Here is a 25,629-nt window from a genome sequence, read left to right as displayed (position 1 = left end):
ATTGCTGCTGAAAGGAGATAGGCTCTGTGAAGAAAACACTACCATTTGCTCTGAACTTCTCTCTTTATTCCAGAGTGCAATTCTGAATGCACTTGTTCGACTCATGCAAATTCAGTTGGGACTTAACACTTAAATATTGAACAAATATGCTTAGGGTTGTAACTCTGTCTACCCGTATTACCACATCACTCCGCACCTCTTGATCTTACCACTTTTATCCTGGGAGTTGTCTAGAAAGTTAGGGCAATATTTAGTTTGTCTAGAAAACTAAGGCCCAGAGAGATTGTCTTATCTCCAGCATTGCAGGCACGGCTTGAGGTGGGTGTTCACTTTGCCCCTTTCTGGTTTTCAAAGCTGGTGTTTTAAAGCATTTTTGTTTTGCAAACCACCCTAACAAATTGTATATCAAATGGCAATGTTAAAAAAGATAAAACTCTGCAGTCACAGCCTGAAAGCTTCCCCCATCCCAATTACACAAATACTAGGACTGCATGCTGAGGTTCATAATTATTTGAAAGAAGGGAGCAACAGAAAGTCATAGTACTTAGTGGGGATAACAGTGTAGGGCAAAGGGGCAGGCCTACTTTGGCCCTTAAATGCCTTTTGCCTATGTAAGCAGTGTCTGCTTTGATCTACAGGCAGTGTGAAGTGTCAGCACTTAAGAGACAAGGTCCCACTTTGGTCTCTCTCGCCAATATCTGCTAGCTCAGTTTCTGTGGACTCAAGTTTACTGCTGTGTCACCAAGTATCAAGCTTGTGCATGGAACTAACTGGTGTAGGTGTTTCCTATAACCCAAGAATTGGGAGACTGACCACATGAAACTTCAGGAAGAGCCTTTAGGATGGACCCACCCACCCAACCAACCAACCAACCAACCACATCTCAGCTCAAATCCTAAGCAGAAGTATGTCCGCTGGTGTGTCTGCCTCCTTTCAGAAATGAGAGCAAGTGACCTAGTTAAATCTGTGTTGAAATGCAGCTAACAGAATAGTTCACAATTTTCACACCATGCTTTCTAAGTTCTCCTTGGAAAGGTCCTCAGCTGCTTCCCGGGCCTGGCTGGCTCCCAATACGTAGGTGTCTTGGTAATCTTTGAGTAGCTTCACCACTTCCAAGTGATTAAACTGCGTAGCATCGTCCAAGGCAATGTTCCCCCACCTGCAGAGAAGGAAAGAGATGAAGGCATGTGCAGCTACTATCTATTTAGAAACTGGATCCAGTCAGTAGGCCAGATCTAGAACTCAACACAGATCACTTTGATGGGCGGCTAGGACTGCCTGTCTGTCAGTCACCAGAAGAGGTATGATGCTAGGTGATTCAAAGGAAGAAGGAGGAGTGCATCTTTGTTGGTGCAGTTTGAATTCAAACCATGGTTGCAGCTGGAAAGGATGAATTGGGAGCATACCCTTAAATACCATATTTTTCGCTCTATAAGATGCACCAGACCACAAGACGCACCTAGTTTTTGGAGGAGGAAAACAAGAAAAAAAATACTTTGAATCTCAGAAGCCAGAACAGCAAGAGGGATTGCTGCGCAGTGAAAGCAGTGATCCCTCTTGCTGTTCTGGCTTCTGGGATAACTGCGCAGCCTGCATTTTCTCCATAAGACACACACACATTTCCCCTTACTTTTTAGGAGGGAAAAAGTGAGTCTTATAGAGCAAAAAATACAGTATGTTGTTGATTCTTCATATCAAGCTAGAATTTGGTGCTTTAAAAAACAAAAATGGGTGCTTTTCTCAGCCACCATAGATGGGTACCTCATTCAAAAAGTGCCTTATGTTACTGGAAAGGAAGAAGCAAGGTTAAAGTTTGTGCCCAATTAATCCTGTTCAGTTTGGCTCCATGCGTTTACTTGTCGCACCCAATTTTGTATGTCGTCAGGTGATGGACAGATTGATAGGTAGGGGTGGTTTGGGCCAAAATACACCAGTGGGCCAAATGGGAAGGCCCAAGAGGCTCTCTGACATCTTGTCTTTGGCTGTGGCAATCCCTGATGTCCCAGCTAAGAACAGACCTCCCCTCTCCCCAGTCCTTCATAAGCCTACTATTCCTCACCTGTCTTTGACAAAAGGATTTACTCTGCAGGCTTCCACCAGAAACTTCACAACCTCCAGGTGACCTGGGCAGGGGGGGAGGAATAACAGAATTTTAAGGTTCAACCTCTTGGCCCACCCCCACTCCCAACAAGTCACAAAGTTATTTAAGCAGAGAGTTGGTGGATTGCAGGAAGGTTATTACAGAGCAAGTAGCTTACTCATAGCAATAGATGGACACAGCGAAACTGTAAACCTAAGCTGCCTTGAAAGAGGTTTATTTCTTCCTAAATGCCCCCTGGTCTGCCCCCCAAACCCCTATAGCTTGCAGAGAGCACAGTGATAGTTCAATCTGAGGTCCCTTTCTTGCTACAAAACCAGAGTTCCTTGTGTATGAGCTGTGACAGTCTGCTAACCTCTCATTAAGACAGAGCCTTAAAAATACTCGTTAACCTACATTAAAGCCTGGGACTTTTTCCAGTCCCAGTGTAAAACAAGCATTACTTTGTATAGTCCTGCTTAGTCAAAATATTTGAAATTAACCTTTGTCTTAAAACACAGAAAATTGATTAGCTGGGAATGTAAGGGGGGGGGGAGAGACAGAGATTCCTGCATCTTTTATCCCTAAGGTTGCATAGAGTTTGTGGAGACATGTAAAAGTTTAGAGCAGGGGAGAGAAACCTACATATGCTGCTGGACTTCAACTCCCACCATCCTGGGGCTGATGGGAGTTGGAGTCCAACAAGATCTTGGAATGGTGGGTACAGGTTATCCACCTGTGGTTTGGTACCTTACATTTCCATCTCTAATGGAAACCTCTTCAGCATCAATACATAGCTTTATTTTGTTCTCGTCAGGTACCTCCAGTTCCCAGCCGATGCCTTCTATCTTTCGCCGGCCATTTTCACTATCCTTGCACCTAAATCCTCTTCCCCACTTATGTCCCTGGTTCAGTATCTTTGATAGCCTTTGATTCTTATTATGTTCCTCTATGGTTTTCCCAGTAGTGATGTATGGAAGTGAGAGCTGGACCATAAAGAAGGCTGATAGCCGAAGAATTGATGCTTTTGAATTCTGGTGCTGAAGGAGACTCTTGAGAGTCCCATGGACTGCAAGAAGATCAAACGTATCCATTCTTAAGGAAATCAGCCCTGAGTGCTCACTGGAAGGACAGATCCTGAAACTGAGGCTCCAGTACTTTGGCCACCTCATGAGAAGAGAAGACTCCCTGGAAAAGACCCTGATGCTGGGAAAGATGGAGGGCACAAGGAGAAGGGGATGACCGAGGACGAGATGGTTGGATAGTGTCCTTGAAGCTACCAGCATGAGTTTGACCAAGCTGCGGGAGGCAGTGGAAGACAGGCGTGCCTGGCGTGCTCTGGTCCATGGGGTCACGAAGAGTCGGACACGACTAAATGACAAAACAACAACAAAGCTCAAAGAACATGGTGAGTGCACTTAACAGAAACGGTGTGTCGCATTGTATTGAAGCAATGCACCATTGACCCCATAGCGCTGCCACCACACTAGGCTCCACTTTTAGGGCAGAAGCAGCGTTAGAAACTCAGATATATAAGCTGGGTGCAAAATGGCTCCTTAAACCAAGGTTGCAGTCGCCAAAATGGAATGACTAGTTGCTATTTTTGCATAATATAGCTCTAAAGTCTTGTTTTTCAAATGATGGACTGACTATGATTATCAGTGCTGGAGGAGACTCTTGAGAGTCCCATGGACTGCAAGAAGATCAAACGCATCCGTTCTTAAGGAAATTAGCCCTGAGTGCTCACTGGAAGGACAGATCGTGAAGCTGAGGCTCCAGTACTTTGGCCACCTCATGAGAAGAGAAGACTCCCTGGAAAAGACCCTGATGTTGGGAAAGATGGAGGGCACAAGGAGAAGGGGACGACAGAGGACGAGATGGTTGGACAGTGTTCTCGAAGCTACAAACATGAGTCTGACCAAACTGCGGGAGGCAGTGGAAGACAGGAGTGCCTGGCATGCTCTGGTCCATGGGGTCACGAAGAGTTGGACACGATTAAACGACTAAACAACAACATTCCGACCTCTTTTTCTTAATTGTGACTGCTCCTGCTCAGGCTGCACAGGAAAAAGCATTTGGGATCCAGAAATTTATTCTGCTTGCGCAGATAAAATATAACTGATAGAATTCAACAGGGTGGGGCATTGATGTATGGCAGGCATGGCCAAACTTGGCTCTCCAGATGTTTTGGGACTACAATTCCCATCGTCCCTGACCACTGGTCCTGTTAGCTAGGGATGATGGGAATTGTAGTTCCAAAACATCTGGAGGGCCAAGTTTGGCCATGCCTGGTGTATGGGAACAGCCCATATCCAATGATCCTCAGATGGTGGAGATGTCAGGTACCATCCTGGCACCCAGGCATCTTCACTTGGTCATTAAGTGGTCCATAGGTAAAGGCAAAGGGACCCCTGACCATTAGGTCCAGTCGTGACCGAATCTGGGGTTGCAGCGCTCATCTCGCTTTATTGGCCGAGGGAGCTGGCATACAGTCTCCGGGTCATGTGGCCAGCATGACTAAGCCACTTCTGGCGAACCAGAGCAGTGCACGGAAATGCTGTTTTCCTTCCCGCCGGAGTGGTACCTATTTATCTACTTGCACTTTGACATGCTTTCGAACTGCTAGGTTGGCAGGAGCTGGGACCGAGCAACGGGAGCTCACCCCGTCACGGGGATTCGAACCGCCGACCTTAAGTGGTCCATAGCCAGGTGCAAAAACACTGGGCAGAAGGACACCAGAGAAGTGCATGACTGAAGGCCTGAGGTGCGTTGGGGCTGTGCAAGCCTGCAAGGTGCAAACATGGCCCTAGACTCATGAAACATTTGTGGCCCCAGCATGCTACCTTCAGCTGCAGCTACATGAAGAGCTGTGCGGGAGTCGTAGTCTTTCTGTTCCATGTCCATGGCTGACAGGGCAAATCTAGAGGGAAGCCGAGAAGAGAGTCAGTGTTATTTCCAATGCTAGTTCTGCTCATAGACCCATTGAAATTAACAGGCTGTTAGTCATGTATCTTAATTTCAATGGGCCTACTCTGAGGAGGACTACCACATAGAGCAACTTAAACTATAGTCAGATAAACTAGATCCAACTGTTTTTTTGGAGTCCAAAAACAGCTGGAGACCCAAGTTTGGGAAACACTGAACTTGATCAAGGATGGGGCACCTATGGCCCTCCATGTGTTGTTGGACTACAATTCCCATCATCCTTGAGGCCACTGTCCATTCTGGCTGGAGCTGATGGGTATTGTAGTCCAGCTACATCTGGAAGGCTACAAGTTCCCCATCCCAGGGTTCCAGGGTTGTAAAGACTGCAGAGAGAATAACTGGGTGCACTCTTCCCTCCTTTGATCAAATCTATGCTGCCAGGTGCCATAAGAAACCTGCAGAGATAGCGCAGGATAGTGCGCACCCCTGAAATTATCTCTTTCAGTTTCTGCCTTCTGGAAGAAGGTACAGGGTCATAAAGACTAGGACTAGCCGCCTGAGAAACAGTTTCTACCCAAATGCAATTCTGGTTTTAAACACAGTATAAAGAGACCCCTGACCATCAGGTCCAGTCGTGGCCGACTCTGGGGTTGCGGCGCTCATCTCACTTTATTGGCCGAGGGAGCCGGCATACAGCTTCCGGGTCATGGGGCCAGCATGACTAAGCCGCTTCTGGCAAACCAGAGCTGCGCACGGAAACGCCGTTTACCTTCCCGCCGGAGCGGTACCTATTTATCTACTTGCACTTTGGCGTGCTTTCGAACTGCTAGGTGGGCAGGAACAGGGACTGAGCAACAGGAGCTCACCCCGTCACGGGGATTCGAACCGCCAACCTTCTGATCGGCAAGTCCTAGGCTCTGTGGTTTAACCCACAGCGCCACGCGCGTCCCTCTATAGGAGTATATTGTATTTTTAAATGGGGTTTCAGAGTTTTTAGGGGTTTTTGAATGTCTTATGTAGATTTTTCAATTTCATTGTTCTGTATAGGACAATGGCAATAAAGATATTGTATCGTATATCGAAAGGCAGTTCAATAAATCTCTCCCCAGCACTGTCTTTCCCCTAGTCTGGCTGGCCCGTACCTCCGAAGAGCAGAGACGTCGCCACTGTAGGCAGCAAACAGCAGGTTCACCACTGTCTTGTTCTGAAAGAGATGGAGCGAGGTGTTAAGAATGTAAGAAAAGTCTTACTGGATCAAGCCAAAGGCTCGTTCTCACTATGGTCAATGAGATACCCATGGGAAGCCTGCAACCCAGGCACAACAGCACTCTCCCCAACTGTGATTCCCAGTAACTGATGGCGATGCATAGCTCGTGTGGCTAGCAGCCACCAATAGACTTATCCTCCATGAATTTGCCTAATCCTATTTTGAAGCTATTATAAAGTTCTGAACTTTATGGAATGTGCTACAGCTGGGACTATTCGTATTCTGTGACTTCACCCACACAGTACTCAAAATGTTATGTCCGGTATACGGCCTCGGTCCAGTATATCTGAAGGAGGGTCTCCACCCCCATCATTCTACCCAGACACTGAGGTCCACTTCCGAGGGCCTTCTGGCAGTTCCCTCACTGCGAGAAGCAGTTACAGGGAACCAGGCAGAGGGCCTTCTCGGTAGTGGTGCCCTCCCTGTGGAATGCCCTCCCACCAGATGTCAAAGAGAACAACAACTACCAGACTTTTAGAAGACATCTGAAGGCAGTCCTGTTTAGGGAAGCTTTTAATGTTTGATGTATTGCAGTGCTTTAATATATTTTTTTGGAAGCCGCCCAGAGTGGCTGGGGAAGCCTAGCCAGATGGGCGGGGTATAAATAATAAATATTATTATTATTATTATTATTATTATTATTATTATTATTTCTAGTCCTCCTCATTTTGGAGGTGTTCAACCCTCCCAACGTACGCATGTTGATTAAAGCAAAAAATATAAAAAATTCTTCCCATAGCATCTTAGAGACCAACAAAGTTTGTTATTGGTATGAGCTTTTGTGCGCATGCTCATACCAATAACAAACTTTGTTGGTCTCTAAGGTGCTACTGGAAGGAATTTGTTTATTTTGTTTCGACTACAGCAGACCAACACGGCTACCTACCTGTAACTAAAGCAAAAAATGTTAGTATTTGTAATGTAATTTAATTGGGAATATATTTCAGATAATTGATGGTATTGGGGAAAGGAGGTGGCGGTTGGGAACTGCTTTGATATTTCTGTGAGTTATTTCTTGACTGAGAAGGTGAGAGGTGTGGGGACTTATCACAGAAGCTATCTGGAGGAGTTTGTAAATAATACTTGTCCAGTCGTTGCCAGCCTGACAAGTAAAAAGTTTTTATCGTCAAAGCACCCAACAGCATAGAATCCAGAGCTTATTATCATAATATGCTGAGGGGTCATTGGTGCTATATATATATATATATATATATATATATATATATATATATCTCATCCCATCCCAAACTTCACTTCTGCACTCTTCCACTAAAATCTGTCATTATCTTTCAGACAACCGTTTCTGTCATTACTCTAACTTCGATTCCTTCACGGCGTGGGTCCATCTTGCGGGTGCAGTGCAGCAAGTTGTCGTAGTTGTGGAAGTTGAAGAGTGAGACCAGTTCCTGCAGAAAGAGGAGTCAAAAGGTAGCAAGGAGCATGCAAAGCGCAGGGGAAAGTGGTCAGAAGTGGGAACCGAAATGTGAAGTCACAAGCAGAATATTTCACCACGAAACCTTCAAAGGGTTAAACCAGTGTTTACCAAACTTGGGTCTCCCGCTGTTTTTGGACTACAATTCCCATCATCCCTAGCTAGCAGGACCAGTGGTCAGGGATAGTGGGAACTGTAGTCCAAAAACAGTAGGAGATCCAAGTTTGGGAAACCCAAACTTGGAAGGTTTGAAATAAAATCCAAAGTCTGCACCAGAAAAAAAATCAGGCAACTTCTAGATCTTTATAGATTATACAAATGCAATAATAATAATAATAATAATAATAATAGTTTTATTTATACCCCGCTCTCCCCAGCCAAGACCGGGCTCAGGGCAGCTAACACCAGGTAAAAACAATTGATTAAAATACAACTTAAAAACAAGATTAAGCACAACATTAAAATGCAGCCTCATTTCAGTAGAAACTCAAATCAAAAACTTTTTGGGGATGAAAACGTCAAATCTTCACCAAGACCAACTATCCAGACTGGTCCTACGTGGGCCAGAAAAAAGCCAGGGAAGTCCCCAAATAAGAGTTCCATCACAGAAGGAGAAAGGAAAAAGGAAAGAGGGGGAGGGGATCAAGTTGATTCCAAACCAAAGGCCAGGCAGAACAACTCTGTCTTACAGGCCCTGCAGAAAGCAATCAGATCCTGCAGGGCCCTGGTCTCATGAGACAGAGCGTTCTGGTTGAAGCTAATCTGACTTCCTTAGGGCCCGGGACCTCTAGGGTGTTGTTATTTATGGACCTTAAGGTCCTCTGTGGGGCGTGCTGGGAGAGGTGGTCCCGTAAGTACGAGGGTCCTAGGCCGTGAAGGGCTTTAAAGGTCAAAACCAGCACCTTAAATCTGACCCTGTACTCCACCGGGAGCCAGTGCAGCTGGAAAAGCACTGGGTGAATATGCTCCCATGGCAGGGACCCCGTGAGGAGCCTCGCTGCAGAATTCTGCACCCGCTGGAGTTTCTGGGACAGCTTCAAGGGCAGCCCCGCTTAGAGGGAGTTACAGTAGTCAAGCCTGGAGGTGCCCGTCGTATGGATCACTGTGGCCAGGTCGGGGAGGGAAAGGTAAGGGACCAACTGCTTGATACGGCGAAGATGGAAAAATATTGCTTTGGCTGTTGCTGTAACCTGTGCCTCCATTTGCTTCCTTTAAGAACAGAAGAAGAGTGATGCTGGATCCGGTCAATGGGTCATCTACTCCTGCTCTCACAGTAGCCAGCAAGATTACTACGGGAAGCATGCAGCCAGGACCAAAGCTCAAAGGCTCTCTCCCCTCCAGCAACGCCCTTCAAACGATATTCAGAAGCATACTGACTTCATTCAGTGCGGATGGAGTTTAGCTGTTATATTCATTTTACTCCTAAAACAGCTTTTCATCCATCTGGTGCCCTGACATGTAACTGCAACTCCCATCAGCCCAAGCCAGCTTAGGTTGAAGGGAATTGTAGCCCAAAACATCTGGAAGGCACCAAGTCAGCAAATGCTGTCCTTCAGAATGGAGAAGTGGCATGTGGTCATTGGACTAGGCAGGGGTCAGCAAATTTTTTCAGCAGGGGGCTGGTCCAGGGGGCCGGTCGACTGTCCTTCAGACCTTGTGGGGGGCCAGACTATATTTTGGAAAAAAATAATGAACGAATTACTATGCCCCACAAATAACCCCGAGGTGCATTTGAAATAAAAGGACACATTCTACTCCTGTAAAAACACAAGACAGGCCCCACAAATAACCCAGAGATGCATTTTAAATAAAAGCACACATTCTACTCATGTAAAAACACGCTGATTCCTGGACCATCTGCGGGCCAGATTTAGAAGGCGATTGGACTGGATCCGGCCCCTGGGCCTTAGTTTGCCTACCCATGGACTAGGGGGACTAGGCTAGTCCCCTAAATGTTAACCTGGCACCTCCTTCCCAAAGTCTTGGAAGCTTCTGCCTGGCATGGGAGAGAGGTGCAGTTCTCACTCACAACATCCCTGCCCCAATCACCCTTGCAAGCTGGTGCCTCTGGCTCTAACTGTTCCCCTGCAAAAAAATTCATCACACACCACTGGAATGGAAGTTGGAAGAGGGACTTGCATGGAGCCATCCCTCCCAATTCAACCAGGTGGTTCTCACTGACGGCTTTATCAGAACTCATTCTACCGGTTATGGCCGTGGGGCAACTCACCTGGCAAAACCCAATCCCCCTCGTGCTGTTGCCAACTTTATCCAGAGGGGGCGACAGACACATCACACCCATGACGTTGGGCACCACCAGCAAGATGGCGCCAGAGACGGCAGATTTGGCGGGTAGACCAACCTGAAAATGAGGAAGCAAAAGCGGGAGGGAAATTAGATGAAGGGCGAGGAACGAGCTTGCTTTTGAGTGGCACAGAATTCTTCCTCATGTTTTGTAAGAGCATATTCTTATGGATCAGGCCAGTGGGCCTTCTAGGCCAACATCCTTTTCATAGCTGTCAACTTAAGGATTTGAAAATAAGGGACCAGCAGCCTCGAAATAAGGGATTGGCAGCCAAAATAAGGGATTTTCCGAACACAGGTATGTTCAACTTCTGAGCCCCTCTGAGCCAAAGGCAGAAAGCCCAGCCAGCAGCCAAACGAAGCCTCAAGCGGTGGTTCCCACAGCGCAGCAACCCCGCAAAGGGGATGCAGCAAAGGAAACCACCGTCACCTCTCTGCTGGGAAGCGCTGAGCAAAGGCGAGTCCCTAGGCAACGCAGCCGATTTGATCGGCACAAGGCATGCAAGCTCCACCCCCCAGTCGTTCTTAGACTCCTTATTGGGTGAGCAACGCAGCCAAGCAACACAGTTGGAGCCTCCCTCCTCCCTGGCTGGCAGGGAGGGAGGGAGAGGAGCTGCTTCCTTTGAAACCAGGGAAATTTAAGGGACATCATCAATAAGAGACAGCAGCAGGACACAACGCTGGGATAAGGGACTTTCCCGCCAAATAAGGGACGGTTGACAGCTATGATCCTTTTCCCACAGTGGCCAATCAGATGCCTATTAGAAGTGCACACAAGGAAGACCTGAACACAACCCTCTTGCAGTTTCCAGCAACTGGAATTCAGAAGCCTGCCCCCTCTGCCCCCCCTTCATACGCCCCTACCTGAGACCCCCGGGTATTGAGTGGTATATAAATTCAATAAATCATCATTATCACCAACACACACACACACACACACACACACACACACACACACACACACTACTGAAGCACACATAGTTGTCTCCCATTTGCAGCCCACCAAAAGATACTGCAGACACTTACATGGAAGGCGAACTCCCCAGAGAAGTCATACATGCCACACGAGTGCATGAGGCTGAGGGTGTTGCGGACAGCTTCATCGCTCAACACACACTCGCCTGTGATGGGGCAGATGCCACCATTGGCCAATGTGGCCGCCATGACACTGCCGGACTCGCAAGTTACTTCCACAGAGCACAGCTTTGCAGGGTGGAGGGAAAGGGTTGGGGGGGGGGAAACGGGAGGAAAAGTCATTATTGTATAATTAACAAAGAAGCAATATTCAAAGGTATGAGGATCATAATAGGTTCCAGTGTCTAGAGCAGGGGTCAGCAAACTTTTTCAGCAGGGGGCCGGTCCACTGTCCCTCAGACCTTGTGGGGGGCTGGACTATATTTTGAAAGAAAAAGAAAAAAAGAACTACAGTCATAACTCGGGTTAAATGTGTTTCAGGTTGAGTGCTTTCGGGTTGCGCTCTGCGGGGACCCGGAAGTAACGGAACGCGTTAACTCCGGGTTTTGCAGCTTGCGCATGCGCAGACAATCAAAATGACGTCGCGCGCATGCGCGGAAGCGGCGAATCGTGACCCGCTGATGCAGGTTGCGTTTGCTTCTGGATGTGAACAGGGCTCTGGAACGGATCCCGTTCGTATCCAGAGGTACCACTGTAATTCCTATGCCCCACAAATAACCCAGAGATGCATTTTAAATAAAAGGACACATTCTACTCATGTAAAAACACGCTGATTCCTGGACCATCTGCAGGCCGGATTTAGAAGGTGACTGGGCCAGATCCACTCCCTGGGCCTTAGTTTGCCTACCCATGGTTTAGAGCAGGCAAAGTCCGTTTCGGGGGCCTAATCCGGCCCGTTGGTTGGTTTAATCCAGCCCCTGTGGCAGCTTATTTCCTGAGGTAAAATCCTAAAAAAAAGGTTCCAGTTACAGATAGGTAGCCGTGTTGGTCTGCCATAGTCAAAATAAAAAAAATCCTTCCAGTAGCACCTTTAAGACCAACTAAGTTAGTTCTTGGTATGAGCTTTCGTGTGCAAGCACACTTCTTCTGTGTATCTGAAGAAGTGTGCTTGCACACGAAAGCTCATACCAAGAACTAACTTAGTTGGTCTTAAAGGTGCTACTGGAAGGATTTTTTTTATTTTGACTAAAAAAAAGGGTTCACAACTCTGGCCAGCCATTTGGGTGGCCCTCACGGCCCTTCACTTCATCAAATCTGGCCCTCTTTGAAAAAAGTTTTGACACCACTGGTCTGGAGCTATAAATAAGTCCCAGAAATGGACCCTGGACTCTGCTGAGACATGACATTGAAGGGCACAACTCTCTGTTTAACACACAGAGAAAAATACGCCGTCTTTCCAGTTAAAAGACTACAGGTGGGAGATTATGCATTTGAATACTCCTCACGTCAAAATCTCCCTTCATGTGAGAAAGTAGCATATGTGGGAGAAATCCCTTTTCATTGACATTCTTGGTACAACAGGTTTTTTACATGGATTGCAATTCAAACATGGAAAGTCTCTCTCCTCAGCTGCACTTTGAAGCAGTCTAGTCCAAGATGGGCTTTACTATCTATTCCCTCACCCCACCCTTATGTTTGCATAAGTTCTAAAATAACCTTAGCACTGATCCCCAAATCAACTAGAATCTGCCTGATTTTGAGCAGTGTACAGATTGCTTCTAGGAAAAGAAGCAAAACTGGACTGAACTTTTGGTTCCGTCATGAATCACCAGCCTAGAAGAAAACCTAGAATTGAATTTCTAAGAATGCCCTCTTTGGAACAGAGTTGGACACTAAGGATTCAAATCAATATAATTCTATGGAAATTTCAAACCAGGTTCCTCAACCCGCTTAAGGAGCAGACTAACCATGGCGTGGGAATCTCTGTGTGTGTGTGTTGCAGAATCTGCACCTCAATTTGTCCGTGCTTTTCTAGAACCAGTTGTTCAGGTGTTTGGGGAAAATATGTCTTATTGAGGTTGGCTTTTCATAACTGAAGTTATTGGGGGGTGGGCAGGTTATTGTGATTTTTGAAAAACATGTTTTATCTGTAAAGACTGGAGTGCCATTTCAGATTTCAGCTGGAGAGACAAAATTCACATTGAGGTTCAAGGCCTACTCCTGGAAATATATATATATATATATACACATATACACACACACACACACACACACACACACACACACACACACACAGTGGTACCTCAGGTTAAGTACTTAATTCATTCCGGATGTCCGTACTTAACCTGAAACTGTTCTTAACCTGAAGCACCACTTTAGCTAGTGGGGCCTCTTGCTGCCACCGCGCCGCCGGAGCACGATTTCTGTTCTCATCCTGAAGCAAAGTTCTTAACCTGAAGCACTATTTCTGGGTTAGCAGAGTCTGTAACCTGAAGCGTACATGTCAGGGGTTCAGGAGCAGAGGCAAGGGCAAGGGAGGAAACAGAGAGCGAGGGAGAGGAGGCAGAAGAAAAGATGAGTGATGACGACGACCCGAGATCTCCGAGTCTTTCCAGTGAATCAGAAGATTCACAGAAAGGAGCACCAGTGGCCAGGGCAAGGGGGGAGCCTAGGGGGACACCCCAGGAAGATAGAGCCAGAGGGGACTCAGAGGGGAGCAGTTGGAAATCAGGACCAGCGTCACCGCCAGAGAGCAGGGAAGAGGAAGGGCGCCAGGGATCAAGCGCTGGCAGCTCACAACAGGGGGGAGGGCACGAGTCAGGAGTGGCCACACCTCCATCGGGGAGCGAAGAAACGGTCAGACGGAAGGTGGAAGGTTGGGCGCGCGTGCCAAGTTCAAATGCACAGGAAAGTGGCGCAGTAGGCAGCCCGGAAAGGGAGCCAGGTCCTAAAGCCCGCCGAAAGGAGGGAGAAGAGTCAGGGGGGTCAGCGTCAGCGTCAGAGGAATCCCGGAAGGAAGAGACCCCGGGGGGCAGAGGGACCCAGAGAAGAACAGTCAGGCGGAAAAGGTGGAGCAAGGCTAGGATATTAAGTTGGTGTACAAGGGGCGGAGACTCAGATGGAGCTTCGCCGATCTAACCATTAGACGTAGGGTTGCACGCAGCAGCTTGAGAATGGAAACTGTAACTCAATAAAGACTTTTATTTAATGATCGCTGGCTAGCGTGATCCTCTGTGAGCTAGGATCTGGAAGCAGCTCTGACAGTAAGCTCCATCCCCAGATTGTGGGCATCTACGTCCTCGCGGAGAGGAGAGTAAGCGGGTGCCTACTAGCGAGCTCACGAACGGCAGACAACATGACGGCCGAACAGCAGATAGTGGAACTCAGAGAAGCAGTGACACGACTGAATGCCGAGGCTCTTGCATCCAGGAAGAGAGAGGAGGACGCAGCTGCCGCCTACAGGGATCTCCAGGTCAGGTTGGAAGTGCTTACGAAGCAAGGGCAACTGACACCCAAACCGGAGGGGATTGGGTTGGGGAGACGAACAGGCGGTCTGGTCTCTCACTTCGATGGGAATTTGCAACAGTACCCCAACTTTAGAGCAGATGTAATGTGTGCACTGCAACTGCTGAACAAAGACTTTAGAGATGAGCAAGAGAAGGTGGGATTCATCATGTCCCATTTGCATGGAGATGCTAAAGCATGGCTGCGCAATTTGTGGAGAGATAAGGATCCGGCGCTCCAAAATGCGGATGCCTTTATTAAAGCGATGGATGGGTGCTTTTTATCAAGCATTGACGTGGATCTTGCTCGGCAGGAGATACATGGACTGAAGCAAGGGAGGGCCAGCGTAAGGCAGTACCATGCCCGCTTTTTCGCTTTGGTCAGTGCCCTGGAATGGGACAGAGATTCGGCTCCTGTAAGAGACCTGTTTTGGGAGGGATTGCACGGCTCGGTTAAAGATGAAATTGCGAGGGGGGAGAGACCCCGGACCACGCAGGAGATCGTTCAGAGGGCGCTGGAGGAGGGGGTGCGGCTGGAAGGACGTCCGTGGAGCAGGGACGAAGGGCGTGGAGGGCGCGAACCAGCCAGGGGCTCCTCCTTCCTTCCCAGAGAAGCAGCGCGTGCGCAATCCACGCCTCCGCCAGGAGGAGGAGCGGAACCTATGGAGGTTGGAGGTGCAAGGGCTCAGTCAGCAGCCAGAGCCCTAGCACCGGCAGCAGTGAAAGCGAAGCCTCCTAGAGGGAACAGGAAGTGTTACATCTGCGATGATCCACAGCATATGGCGAAAGAGTGTCCCCAGAGGCTCCACAAGCACACTGCAGCCTCAGCAATGGTAACTGCAGCAACGCAGCAAGGACAACCACAGCAGGGAAACGAAGGAGTCTGGTTGGAGGAAGAGGCACTGGGGCCCAGCCAGACGTGTCAGTGAAGCAGTCCCCAGAGATTTTACAGCCCATGGACCCCCTCCCGCCCAAACCGGTAGTGAGGCTCACCGCGTCGCTCCAGCTGCCCAATGGAATCACCATGGACGTGCCAATCACCATTGACTCCGGAAGCAATGCGGACTTTATAGGGCAGGACTTTGTCGACCGGCACGCTATACAGTTGCTGCCTGCCACGCTGCCCCTGCAGGTTGTCACGGTGGATGGCAGGGAGCTGCTAGGGGGGCAAGTGGTGAAGCAGACGCCACCAATGGTGATGCAACTTGGGAATCACAGGGAAATCATCAGCTTCAATGTCACTCAACTATCGGACACGCCCATTGTATTGGGCATGAGTTGGCTGGACAAGCACAGCCCGACGCTGGCTTGGTACCAGAGGCAGCTGACCTTCGGCTCTTCCTTTTGCGCTGAACACTGCATCGTGCCCAGGCAGGAAGGAGGGGAAGAGGAGTCACAGCTGCAGCTAGGCACGCTGCAAGCGGTTCCCCACAAGTACGCAGAATTTTTGGAGGTTTTCTGCGAGAAAGAGGCAGACAGGCTACCCCCCCACAGACCATATGACTGCAAAATTGACCTGCTGCCGGGGGCAGGTTTGCCCAAAGGGAAGCTGTATTCCATGTCTGAGGACGAACTGCAGGAACTCAAAGAGTTCATAGATCATAATTTGGAGCGCGGTTTCATCCGAGAGTCCAAGGCAGCGGGGGGCAGTCCGGTATTCTTTGTTAAGAAGCGGGACACGCCCCAAAAAAGACTTGTAGTGGACTTTCGCATCTTGAACAGTGTGACCAAGCCATCGGACTTCCCCATGCCCCGAATCGACGACCTCCTCGCAAAGGTACGGAAGGGCAGAGTGTTCACCAAGTTGGACCTGCGAGGGGCATACAACCTCATTCGCATGCGGGAGGGAGATGAGTGGAAGACAGCCATGTTCACGCCCCTGGGCACCTACGAATATAGAGTTATGCCTTTTGGATTGCAAAATGGCTCCCACGTTTTTCAAGCTTTCATGCATCACGTGTTGGCGGGGCTCCTCTACAAGACGTGCGTCTGTTTCTTGGATGACATCCTGATCTTTTCGGAATCGCAGCAGGAGCATGACAGACACGTCAAGGAAGTGCTGAGCAGGCTACAGCAACATAGGCTTTACGCCAAGCTGGAGAAGTGCCAATTCGACGTGACCGAGGTGGATTTCCTGGGCTACAAGTTGTCTGATAAAGGGCTCGCCATGGACAGCGCCAAGGTCCGAGCAGTGTTGGATTGGAAAAGCCCACGCAACCGGAAGGAGGTCCAACGGTTTGTCGGCTTCGCGAACTTCTATCGCAAGTTTATCAAAGGCTTTGCGATGCAGACAGCGGCCATCACGGACACGCTCAGCTCCAAGAAAAAGAAGTTCATCTGGACAGAGCAGGCGGAGCAGTCCTTTCAGGCACTCAAGCGTCTCTTCGCGTCGGAAGAGCAGCTGCTTCATGTCAACCCCAGCAGGCCGATGAGGGTGGAGACAGACGCTTCGGACAGAGCCGTGGGAGCAGTCCTGCTGCAGAAAGACCCGCAGGGGGTTTGGAGGCCGGGAGCGTTTTACTCAAGGAAGCTCAGCAAGTCCGAACAGAACTACACCATCTGGGACAGGGAGTTGCTGGCCATTCATGCAGCGTTCAAAGCGTGGAGGCACTTCCTGATCGGCGCCAAGCACACGGTGCAGGTCTGCACGGACCACAAGAATCTAGAGCACTGGCGCACGGCACAGTTCCTGAACCAGAGGCAGATACGTTGGGCTGAGTTCTTTGCGAATTTCGACTTCCGAATAGAGTATGTCCCGGGGGACACCAACATCATGGCGGATGCTCTCTCCCGTAAGCCACAGTATCTGGAGGAGGCAACGCCAGCGGCCGCCATGCACATCTTCGCACCGACAGTGTGGGCGTGCGCGGCGGCGACAGTTGACCTGGATGCGGTGCGACGAGCGTTGCAGGATGACTCCTTCGCGCAAGCAAAGATGGCAGAGGTGCACAGGGGCACGGCAGCGACCGACGAGTTCCAGCTGCGAGATGGTTTGCTCATCCGTAAAGGGGCCATCTACGTGCCGGGAGACGAACTTCGCGCCAAGGTACTGCAGCAGCTGCACGACGCGCCCACTGCCGGGCACTTTGGCAAGGAGAAGACGGTGGAATTAGTAGCCAGAGACTTCTGGTGGCCCGGAATGAGAGGGGAAGTCGCGGACTACGTGGCGAGGTGTGACACCTGCAAGAGGTCCAAACCAGTGCACAGACCGCCGGCCGGACTGCTGGAACCGCTGCAAACTCCGTTCGAGCCATGGGAGAGAGTGGCCCTGGACTTTGTCACGGATCTGCCCAGCTCGAGGGGCAAGACGGCTGTGCTGGTGGTGGTGGATTTGTTCTCCAAGATGGCACATTTCATTCCGTGTGCGAAGGTGGCCACGGCGGAACAAACCGCCAAACTGTTCATAGACCACGTGTTCAAGGTTCACGGTCTGCCGCGGTCTATTCTGTCCGACCGAGGGCGACAGTTCATCTCAAACTTCTGGCAGAGGCTGATGGGCTTCCTGAATGTCAAGATCAACCTGGCGTCGGCTAGACACCCGCAGACCAACGGGCAAGCGGAGCGGGTCAATGCCATCATGCAGCAGTACCTGAGATGTTATGCGAATCAACAGCCTGCGACGTGGGTGGATTACCTGCCTCTCGCCGAGTTCGCCTACAACAACACGAAGCACGTGTCCACGGGGGTCACGCCGTTCTTCGCCAACAACGGGAGGCACCCTAGAACCTTCCCGGGACTGGAAAGAATGGGGGAAGGGGAGCCGCAGACAGCAGATGCGTTCGCGTCGGAGTTGCAGGAGGTCCACGATCAGCTGCGGCGGCACCTGGAGCTGGCTAAACACGCATACAAGGTACAAGCGGACAAACACAGAAGGGTTGGCGAAGAGATCCATGTGGGAGACTGGGTCTGGTTAGCAGCCCACGCAGTGCCGGCCAGGTCGTTGGCGAAGAAGAAACTAGGGCATAAACAACTGGGGCCCTACCAAGTCGACGAACAGGTCAACCCGGTGGCTTTCAGGCTGGCTCTTCCGGAGGGTTCCAGAATGCATCCGGTGTTCCACAGATCGGTGCTCACTCCCTACAAGGCACCTCACAGGTTTCAGGAACCAGGAACGGCACCGGGTCCGCTCCGAGAGAGAACCGGGCAAGGGGGAGTGGCACAGGAGGAGCGCATCAACGAAGTCACGGAGATTTTGGACTCCAGATGGGGGGAAGAGGGGGTAGAATACCTTCTCGCCAAGGAGGGCACCCCGGCCAGTGCCAACAGCTGGGTGCCGGGCTACGCTTTAGACGAACCTCTGCTCAAAGAAGAGTTTCATGCCCTCTTCCCACATAGGCCAATGCCAGCAGACTTTTTCGACGACTGGCTTTTCACGCCCACGCTTTCAGCCAGCACGTTCCGGGGGTTCGACTCGGACGAGGAACCGACACGAGACGCCCGTTCCCCAGAGGGGTCACCCTCGGGATCTGCTTCAGAACCCTCGTATTGGTGGGATGATCGACCAGAGGAGCAGTTCCGCAGAAGGTGGCTGGAGGGTCCAGGACGAGCAACGTCTCCAGAAGGCAACGAGGGAGAGACGGACATGGACGTTTTCGGGGACGACCCGGGTTTCGAGCACGGCGGCACAGAGATGGAAGCGGAGGTGACCGTCGTCAACGAGAGCAGGGAGGAAGAACCGGAAGACTTCGGATGGCGGCCCGCCACGGGAAGCGAACTGTATCCGACATTCGTCCCCCTGACACGGCAGCACCCAGATCCCGCACCGGAAGGAGGGGAGGGGGGAAGAGGGGGCTTCGAGGGGGGGATGGATGTCAGGGGTTCAGGAGCAGAGGCAAGGGCAAGGGAGGAAACAGAGAGCGAGGGAGAGGAGGCAGAAGAAAAGATGAGTGATGACGACGACCCGAGATCTCCGAGTCTTTCCAGTGAATCAGAAGATTCACAGAAAGGAGCACCAGTGGCCAGGGCAAGGGGGAGCCTAGGGGGACACCCCAGGAAGATAGAGCCAGAGGGGACTCAGAGGGGAGCAGTTGGAAATCAGGACCAGCGTCACCGCCAGAGAGCAGGGAAGAGGAAGGGCGCCAGGGATCAAGCGCTGGCAGCTCACAACAGGGGGGAGGGCACGAGTCAGGAGTGGCCACACCTCCATCGGGGAGCGAAGAAACGGTCAGACGGAAGGTGGAAGGTTGGGCGCGCGTGCCAAGTTCAAATGCACAGGAAAGTGGCGCAGTAGGCAGCCCGGAAAGGGAGCCAGGTCCTAAAGCCCGCCGAAAGGAGGGAGAAGAGTCAGGGGGGTCAGCGTCAGCGTCAGAGGAATCCCGGAAGGAAGAGACCCCGGGGGGCAGAGGGACCCAGAGAAGAACAGTCAGGCGGAAAAGGTGGAGCAAGGCTAGGATATTAAGTTGGTGTACAAGGGGCGGAGACTCAGATGGAGCTTCGCCGATCTAACCATTAGACGTAGGGTTGCACGCAGCAGCTTGAGAATGGAAACTGTAACTCAATAAAGACTTTTATTTAATGATCGCTGGCTAGCGTGATCCTCTGTGAGCTAGGATCTGGAAGCAGCTCTGACAGTACATAACCTAAAGCGTATATAACCTGAGGTACCACTGTGTGTGTGTGTGTGTGTGTGTGTGTGTGTGTGTGTATGTTTGTGTGTGTGTTTCTTGAACTTTCATTAAAATGCAGTAGGCAATGGTTAGTTATAACAACCACTAACATAGGCCAGGGGAACTAGATACAGTACAGGAATACAAGATAATTTCGCACATAAGAAAATGAGCAGACTATGAGATAAATGAATAGCAGATTGTGACTGTCAGTGGTAAGAGTTTTGTTCCAGAAAGAATGAGCATGTATTACCCAGATGTGGACTTATTAATGTGTGCAATAAATGGATACTGTGCTACAATGCATAAATCTTGCTTTGTTAGATCAGTTTCTCTGCCAAAGCTATGTGCCAGACACACTGGAAAGAACTTTAGCCTGTATAACCTGTGGAAGTCTTCAAGTGTCTCACTATTTCCACTCTAGTGAAAGCCTAATCCTGGATATATTCAAGATTAAATGGCAAAAAAGCTGTGCGTTTTAACCTGTGTTATAAAGCACTGCATTGGGAACAGCCCCCACCCTGCCTTCTCAAAACAGTGACCCTGTTATCTCTGTTAGCTATTAAGAATAGCTAAATAATCTATTCTTAGTATGTTTTTAAACAGATGGTTATTTTCCATTGAGATGCAGGTTACATAGTGTATTTGATAAATCCAGGCATCCACAAAAAAACTGCAGTTCTGGGTTCAGCTGCAGTACTGGCACACCTAGCGGAAAGATCTTGCTTACTCATCCCTCTCACGGATCACACTTTCAGCCTCGATCCTCTGAACTTGGAAAATAACTCAGGAGGAACCCAAATTCCCAGCTGAGGGGGGGGTCCAGAAAGCCAACTCACCTGGAAGTATAAGTCGAGAGCTGCCGTCATGTCCGCTCCCTGTGGAAAGCACTGTGGCATAGGGAAGAAAATGAATACGACAACATCAGACACTGGCAAGGATGGACCAAGGCACCCTCTCTCAACATCATCCAGCAACCCAAGCTGGGTCCCTCATCTGCTGGAACAATGTTTCCCTGCCTTTACCCCATTTTCTAGGGGACACGGGTGGCGCTGTGGGTTAAACCACAGAGCCTAGGACAGGGGTCTGCAACCCGCGGCTCCGGAGCCGCATGTGGCTCTTTTACACCTTTGCCGCGGCTCCGGGGCGGATACTAGCGAGGGGAGGAGGCACATTGTGCGCCCCGACACTCCCCACTGTGGCGGGCGCTGTACTCGCTGTGACGTCGCATGGGGGTGGTGCGTGCGTTAGTCACGCACCGTCCCGACGTCACCTTCCCGCCCGCCCACTACATTGTAAGGGGCATGTACGCTGGTCACTGCATTGAAAGGGGAGTGAAGAACACACACACACAAAAAGGTAACTTGTTAATTTAACGTTTATTTCTATGAGGAGGAGTAATTCTGAGGGGTCAAACAAAGAAATAATAAAAAAAAGTGAGAAAAAAGTTATTTTTATAATGACGAGTTTTGCGGCTCCCAGTTTTTTTTTCTTCGGAAACGGGTCCAAGTGGCTCTTTTTGTCTTAAAGGTTGCAGACCCCTGGCCTAGGACTTGCCGATCAGAAGGTTGGCGGTTCGAATCCCTGTGACGGGGTAAGCTCCCGTTGCTTGTTGCTTAGTCCCTGCTCCTGCCAACCTAGCAGTTCGAAATCACGTCAAAGTGCAAGTAGATAAATAGGTACCACTCCGGCGGGAAGGTAAACGGCATTTCCATGCTCTGGTTCGCCAGAAGCGGCTTAGTCATGCTGGCCACATGACCCGGAAGCTGTACGCCGGCTCCCTCAGCCAATAAAGCAAGATGAGTGCCGCAACCCCAGAGTCAGTCACAGATGGACCTAATGGTCAGGGGTCCCTTTACCTTTTACCCCATTTTCTGGTTCTAAGTCTTGTATGGAATTTTAACGAAATACAAGCAACCAATCAAAAAATAAACAGAACTCCCTCCTCCTCCTCCTCCTTTCCTTCTTACCTTTTTGTCTTTAAGATAATACCCAATAGCATAGTTCCGGTCTCCCGTTTCTTTCTCCGATTGAAACCTATTAAGACACACACACTCCTTGATTTCTCTCTCCAGTTGCTGGGTGCCCACCCTTCAAGAATTATCATTTACATAAAAATGAGAGTTCCCTGCCCTACGTGCCAATTTCAATCACATCCACACTTTTTAAATTAAAAAAACCAAAAAAACCCGGTACAGTGGTACCTCGGGTTACATACGCTTCAGGTTACAGAAATAGTGCTTCAGGTTAAGAACTTTACCTCAGGATGAGAACAGAAATCGCGTGGCGGCAGCGGGAGGCCCTATTAGCTAAAGTGGTGCTTCAGGTTAAGAACAGTTTCAGGTTAAGAACGGACCTCCAGAACGAATTAAGTATGTAACCAGAGGTACCACTGTACTAGCAAAACAAGCGTTATTAGCATCTCTTGCAAAAGCAACGCAGGATGCCGTTGCCCCTCCTGCTGGCCTTACGTGGTATTGCTGAATCCCACATACTCGTTTCCGGCCATCTTCTTCAAATAATCCAACACCTAGAATCAAAGCAAGAAGGTCTTCCAGATATGTTTGTGATTCAGACCACCGCCCCCATTTCTCTTTAGCTTCCTTTCCTTTTCCTGCTTATTGAAATTGTCAGTCGGTGAACAGTTCTTTCCCCTCAGTGTCCATTTTATGTTACACAATATACTAGTATTACTTAATATACAAATAGGCACTCATTAGTAGTATTATTATTTAATCATTTTATTTATTAATTGAAGAGAAGTATTCAATTAACTGAGTAGCAGCAGCAGCAGTAATAATAGACGACGGTGATGATAGTCTACATGTATTAGCTTGTAGACAGGGAACTTACCCATGGCAAAAGATGGACAGAGGGTTGCCATTGATAATAATAATAATAAGAAATTATTTATATCCGGCCCATCCGGCCACTCTGGGCAGCTCCCAATAGAATACAGTCATACCTCGGGTTGAATATGCTTCAGGTTAAGCATTTTTGGGTTGCGCTCCACGGGACGCGTTACTTCCGGGTTTCGTCGCTCGCGCATGCGCAGATGCTCAAAACGACATCACGCGCATGCACAGAAGCGGCAAAACACAACCCGTGCATGTGCAGTCGCATGTTACGTTTGCTTCAGGATGCGACCAGGGCTCCGGAACGGATCCTGTTTGCATCCAGAGGTACCACTGTATAAAAAACCACAATAAATACATCAAACATTGAAAACTTCCCTAAACAGGGTTGCCTTCAGATGTCTTCTAAAAGTCAGATAGTTGTTTATTTCCTTGACATCTGATGGGAGGGCGTTCCACAGGGAGGGCGCCACTACTGAGAAGGCCCTCTGCCTGGTTCCCTGTAACTTCACTTCTCACAGTGAGGGAACCGGCAGAAGGCCCTCGGAGCTGGACCGATGGGGATGGAGACACTCCTTCAGGTATACTGGGCCGAGGTCATTTAGAGCTGCCTCAGGTCAAACTCCAACTGGACCTTTCAGAAATATTGCTGTCGTTCTGCAATTTAGCTGAGGAAAAACAACATTTGAAAGTACATCTCTGTGGGCCCTGCAAGTTCCTCACCCTCCAGCACTAGCTTCCAAGGGATTCTGGAATCCCAGACCAAATCAGAACTCAGGATTGTTTTGCAAAAGAAATGACTTTGACTGTCCAGTGAATAGGTTTCCACCATCCTGAGAAACCTGGGCCTTGAGAAACTGTAAAATGGAGATTTGAAATAAGTAGCAAAGGCCACACTCACGTAGTCAAACTTCTCAGCTTTCTTACAGCCCATCTAAAAGAAAACAAGAAAAGGAGTCAGTTGAGCTCTGAAAAACTTTTGAGTTGCACTCAGCGAAGTCCTGCCCACCCAGAGTAGACTCAGTGAAATTAATAGACCTAAGTTAGTCATTTCCATTAATTTCAAAGGATCTACTCTGAGTAGGACTAAAATTCAGCGGCAGAGAGTATGTCACAGCACCCCCAGGCTACGCCTCTGCTAACACTGGCTATGATTTTGTGTATCTTAGAGATACAGGTCAACCACAGAGACCCCAAATTAGGGGCAATAATCTGGATTCAGATCTTGATGCCATGGGTCAGTCACCTAACCTGGGAATCCTTCCACAACTGCTGTAGTCCAGACCTCAGGTAAAGCTGTGAGGTTTACACTTTACCGAGGAAGAAAGGCCTCACTTGGTACTCAGCGCCATTCTAAGTTACAGCCCATTGTTAACGACAACCACTAACTTGACTGAGGTACACCAGCATAATCTATAGTTTAAAAAAATGCTTGTCGGTTCACTCTGCATTTGAACACCTCTTAAAATATTGTAATCAAATTTTGCACAATCATTCCTGAGACCAAGCAGAGGGTTTTGGTCTTATGTTTGGATACAATCTGGGTGCCATTTTGAAACAAGATGTCCGACTGAACCTTTCAATAACTGCACTGATTTAAACCACCGATTTCAAAACTTCACCAAATTTTTGGCTTCTTAGAAGATCCAAGCGACACCAGGCACAAAGCTGCTAGTTCACTACAATCCTGAGCTGTGAACTTCATTATTCTATGGTTCTGCGATTCTGCTTGCTGTTGGGTGGCAACAAAGGCGATCCTCATGCAGTTATTCCTGTTAAGTTTTGTCCATGACTTGAGAACTTCCAAGGACAAAAGTGGTTCTCAAGGCATGGACCACTTTCCTTTCCAGTTCGTATTCTTCAGGACAGGGTTTGGTTGTTCCATAGGTGTGCTCACTCTACCCCCTTAATGTGATGTGCCCTCTTCTTTTTGTACTATCGAGTGCAGGGCAACCCAAGCCCACCTCTGGAACTGTGGCTACAGATGCCTTACCCTGATGAGAGAGCTGATGACAATGGCCCCTGCATTCACCATAGGGTTGTGGGGGATGCCTGGACGCAAAAAGAAAAATGCAGGGTTATTCAAACTTCACCTTGCTTAAGTCCATCAAGACAAAACCTACAGCCAGCCCAAGAACATAATATTGTTTGCCTATCCAGTTATGTACCAAGGGTGTAGCATGAAGATGGTACATCTTACTGAAGCTAAGCCACCCAGAGTAGCTGGGAAAACCCAGCCAGCTGGGCAGGGTATAAATAATAAATTATTATTATTATTATTATTATTATTATTCAGCAGATCTGAGACTGGTCAGTGCCTGGATGGCGAACCACCAGGGAGTTACATGTACAGATTGGATGTCAGTGTAAGAAAATTAAATATAAATACAATCAAACCTTGGTTGTCGAATGTAATCCACTCCGGAAGCCCGTTCGGCTTCCAAAATATTCGACAACCGAGGTGCAGCTTCCGATTGGCTGCAGGAGCTTCCTGCACTCAAGCAGAAGCTGCGTCAGATGTTCAGCTTCTGAAAAACGTTCGAAAACTGGAACACTCACTTCCGGGTTTTCGACATCCAGGAGCCGAAATGTTCCAGAATGGAGGCGTTTGGGAACCAAGGTTTGACTGTACAGTGGTACCTCGCAAGACGAATGCCTCGCAAGACGAAAAAAGCGCAAGATTAAAGAGTTTTTCGTTTTTTGAGTTGCTTCACAAGACGAATTTCCCTATGGGCTTGCTTCGCA

General features: G+C 49.1%; 1 protein-coding gene across 7 annotated transcripts in view; it reads right to left on the bottom strand.

Moving 5' to 3' along the window:
- Positions 1-44: 44 nt before the first annotated feature.
- GLS2 (glutaminase 2) overlaps positions 45-25,629 on the bottom strand; it is a 40,674-nt gene continuing 15,089 nt past the window's right edge. For 4 of the 7 annotated variants that reach the window (XM_080994586.1, XM_080994583.1, XM_080994580.1 and 1 more), the window contains exons 7-18: positions 24,878-24,936; positions 23,786-23,818; positions 22,501-22,559; positions 22,000-22,066; positions 20,869-20,919; positions 11,032-11,208; positions 9,932-10,063; positions 7,568-7,675; positions 6,145-6,206; positions 4,921-4,997; positions 2,060-2,123; positions 45-1,159 (exon numbers count right to left, since the gene is read on the bottom strand). In XM_080994586.1, coding sequence (XP_080850712.1) covers positions 1,003-1,159; positions 2,060-2,123; positions 4,921-4,997; positions 6,145-6,206; positions 7,568-7,675; positions 9,932-10,063; positions 11,032-11,208; positions 20,869-20,919; positions 22,000-22,066; positions 22,501-22,559; positions 23,786-23,818; positions 24,878-24,936 — 1,046 coding nt within the window. In that variant the 3' untranslated portion in view covers positions 45-1,002. The remainder of the gene's footprint in view (positions 1,160-2,059; positions 2,124-4,920; positions 4,998-6,144; positions 6,207-7,567; positions 7,676-9,931; positions 10,064-11,031; positions 11,209-20,868; positions 20,920-21,999; positions 22,067-22,500; positions 22,560-23,785; positions 23,819-24,877; positions 24,937-25,629) is intronic. The other 3 variants (XM_080994581.1, XM_080994582.1, XM_080994584.1) reach the window with 3 other exon arrangements.

This window comes from Podarcis pityusensis, assembly GCF_964106645.2.
Source record: "Podarcis pityusensis genome assembly, chromosome: 2".
In the NCBI taxonomy this organism is placed as follows: Eukaryota; Metazoa; Chordata; class Lepidosauria; order Squamata; family Lacertidae; genus Podarcis; species Podarcis pityusensis.
The sequence above is the reverse complement of the archived record's forward strand: the minus strand, read 5'-3'. Positions and strand labels throughout refer to the sequence as shown.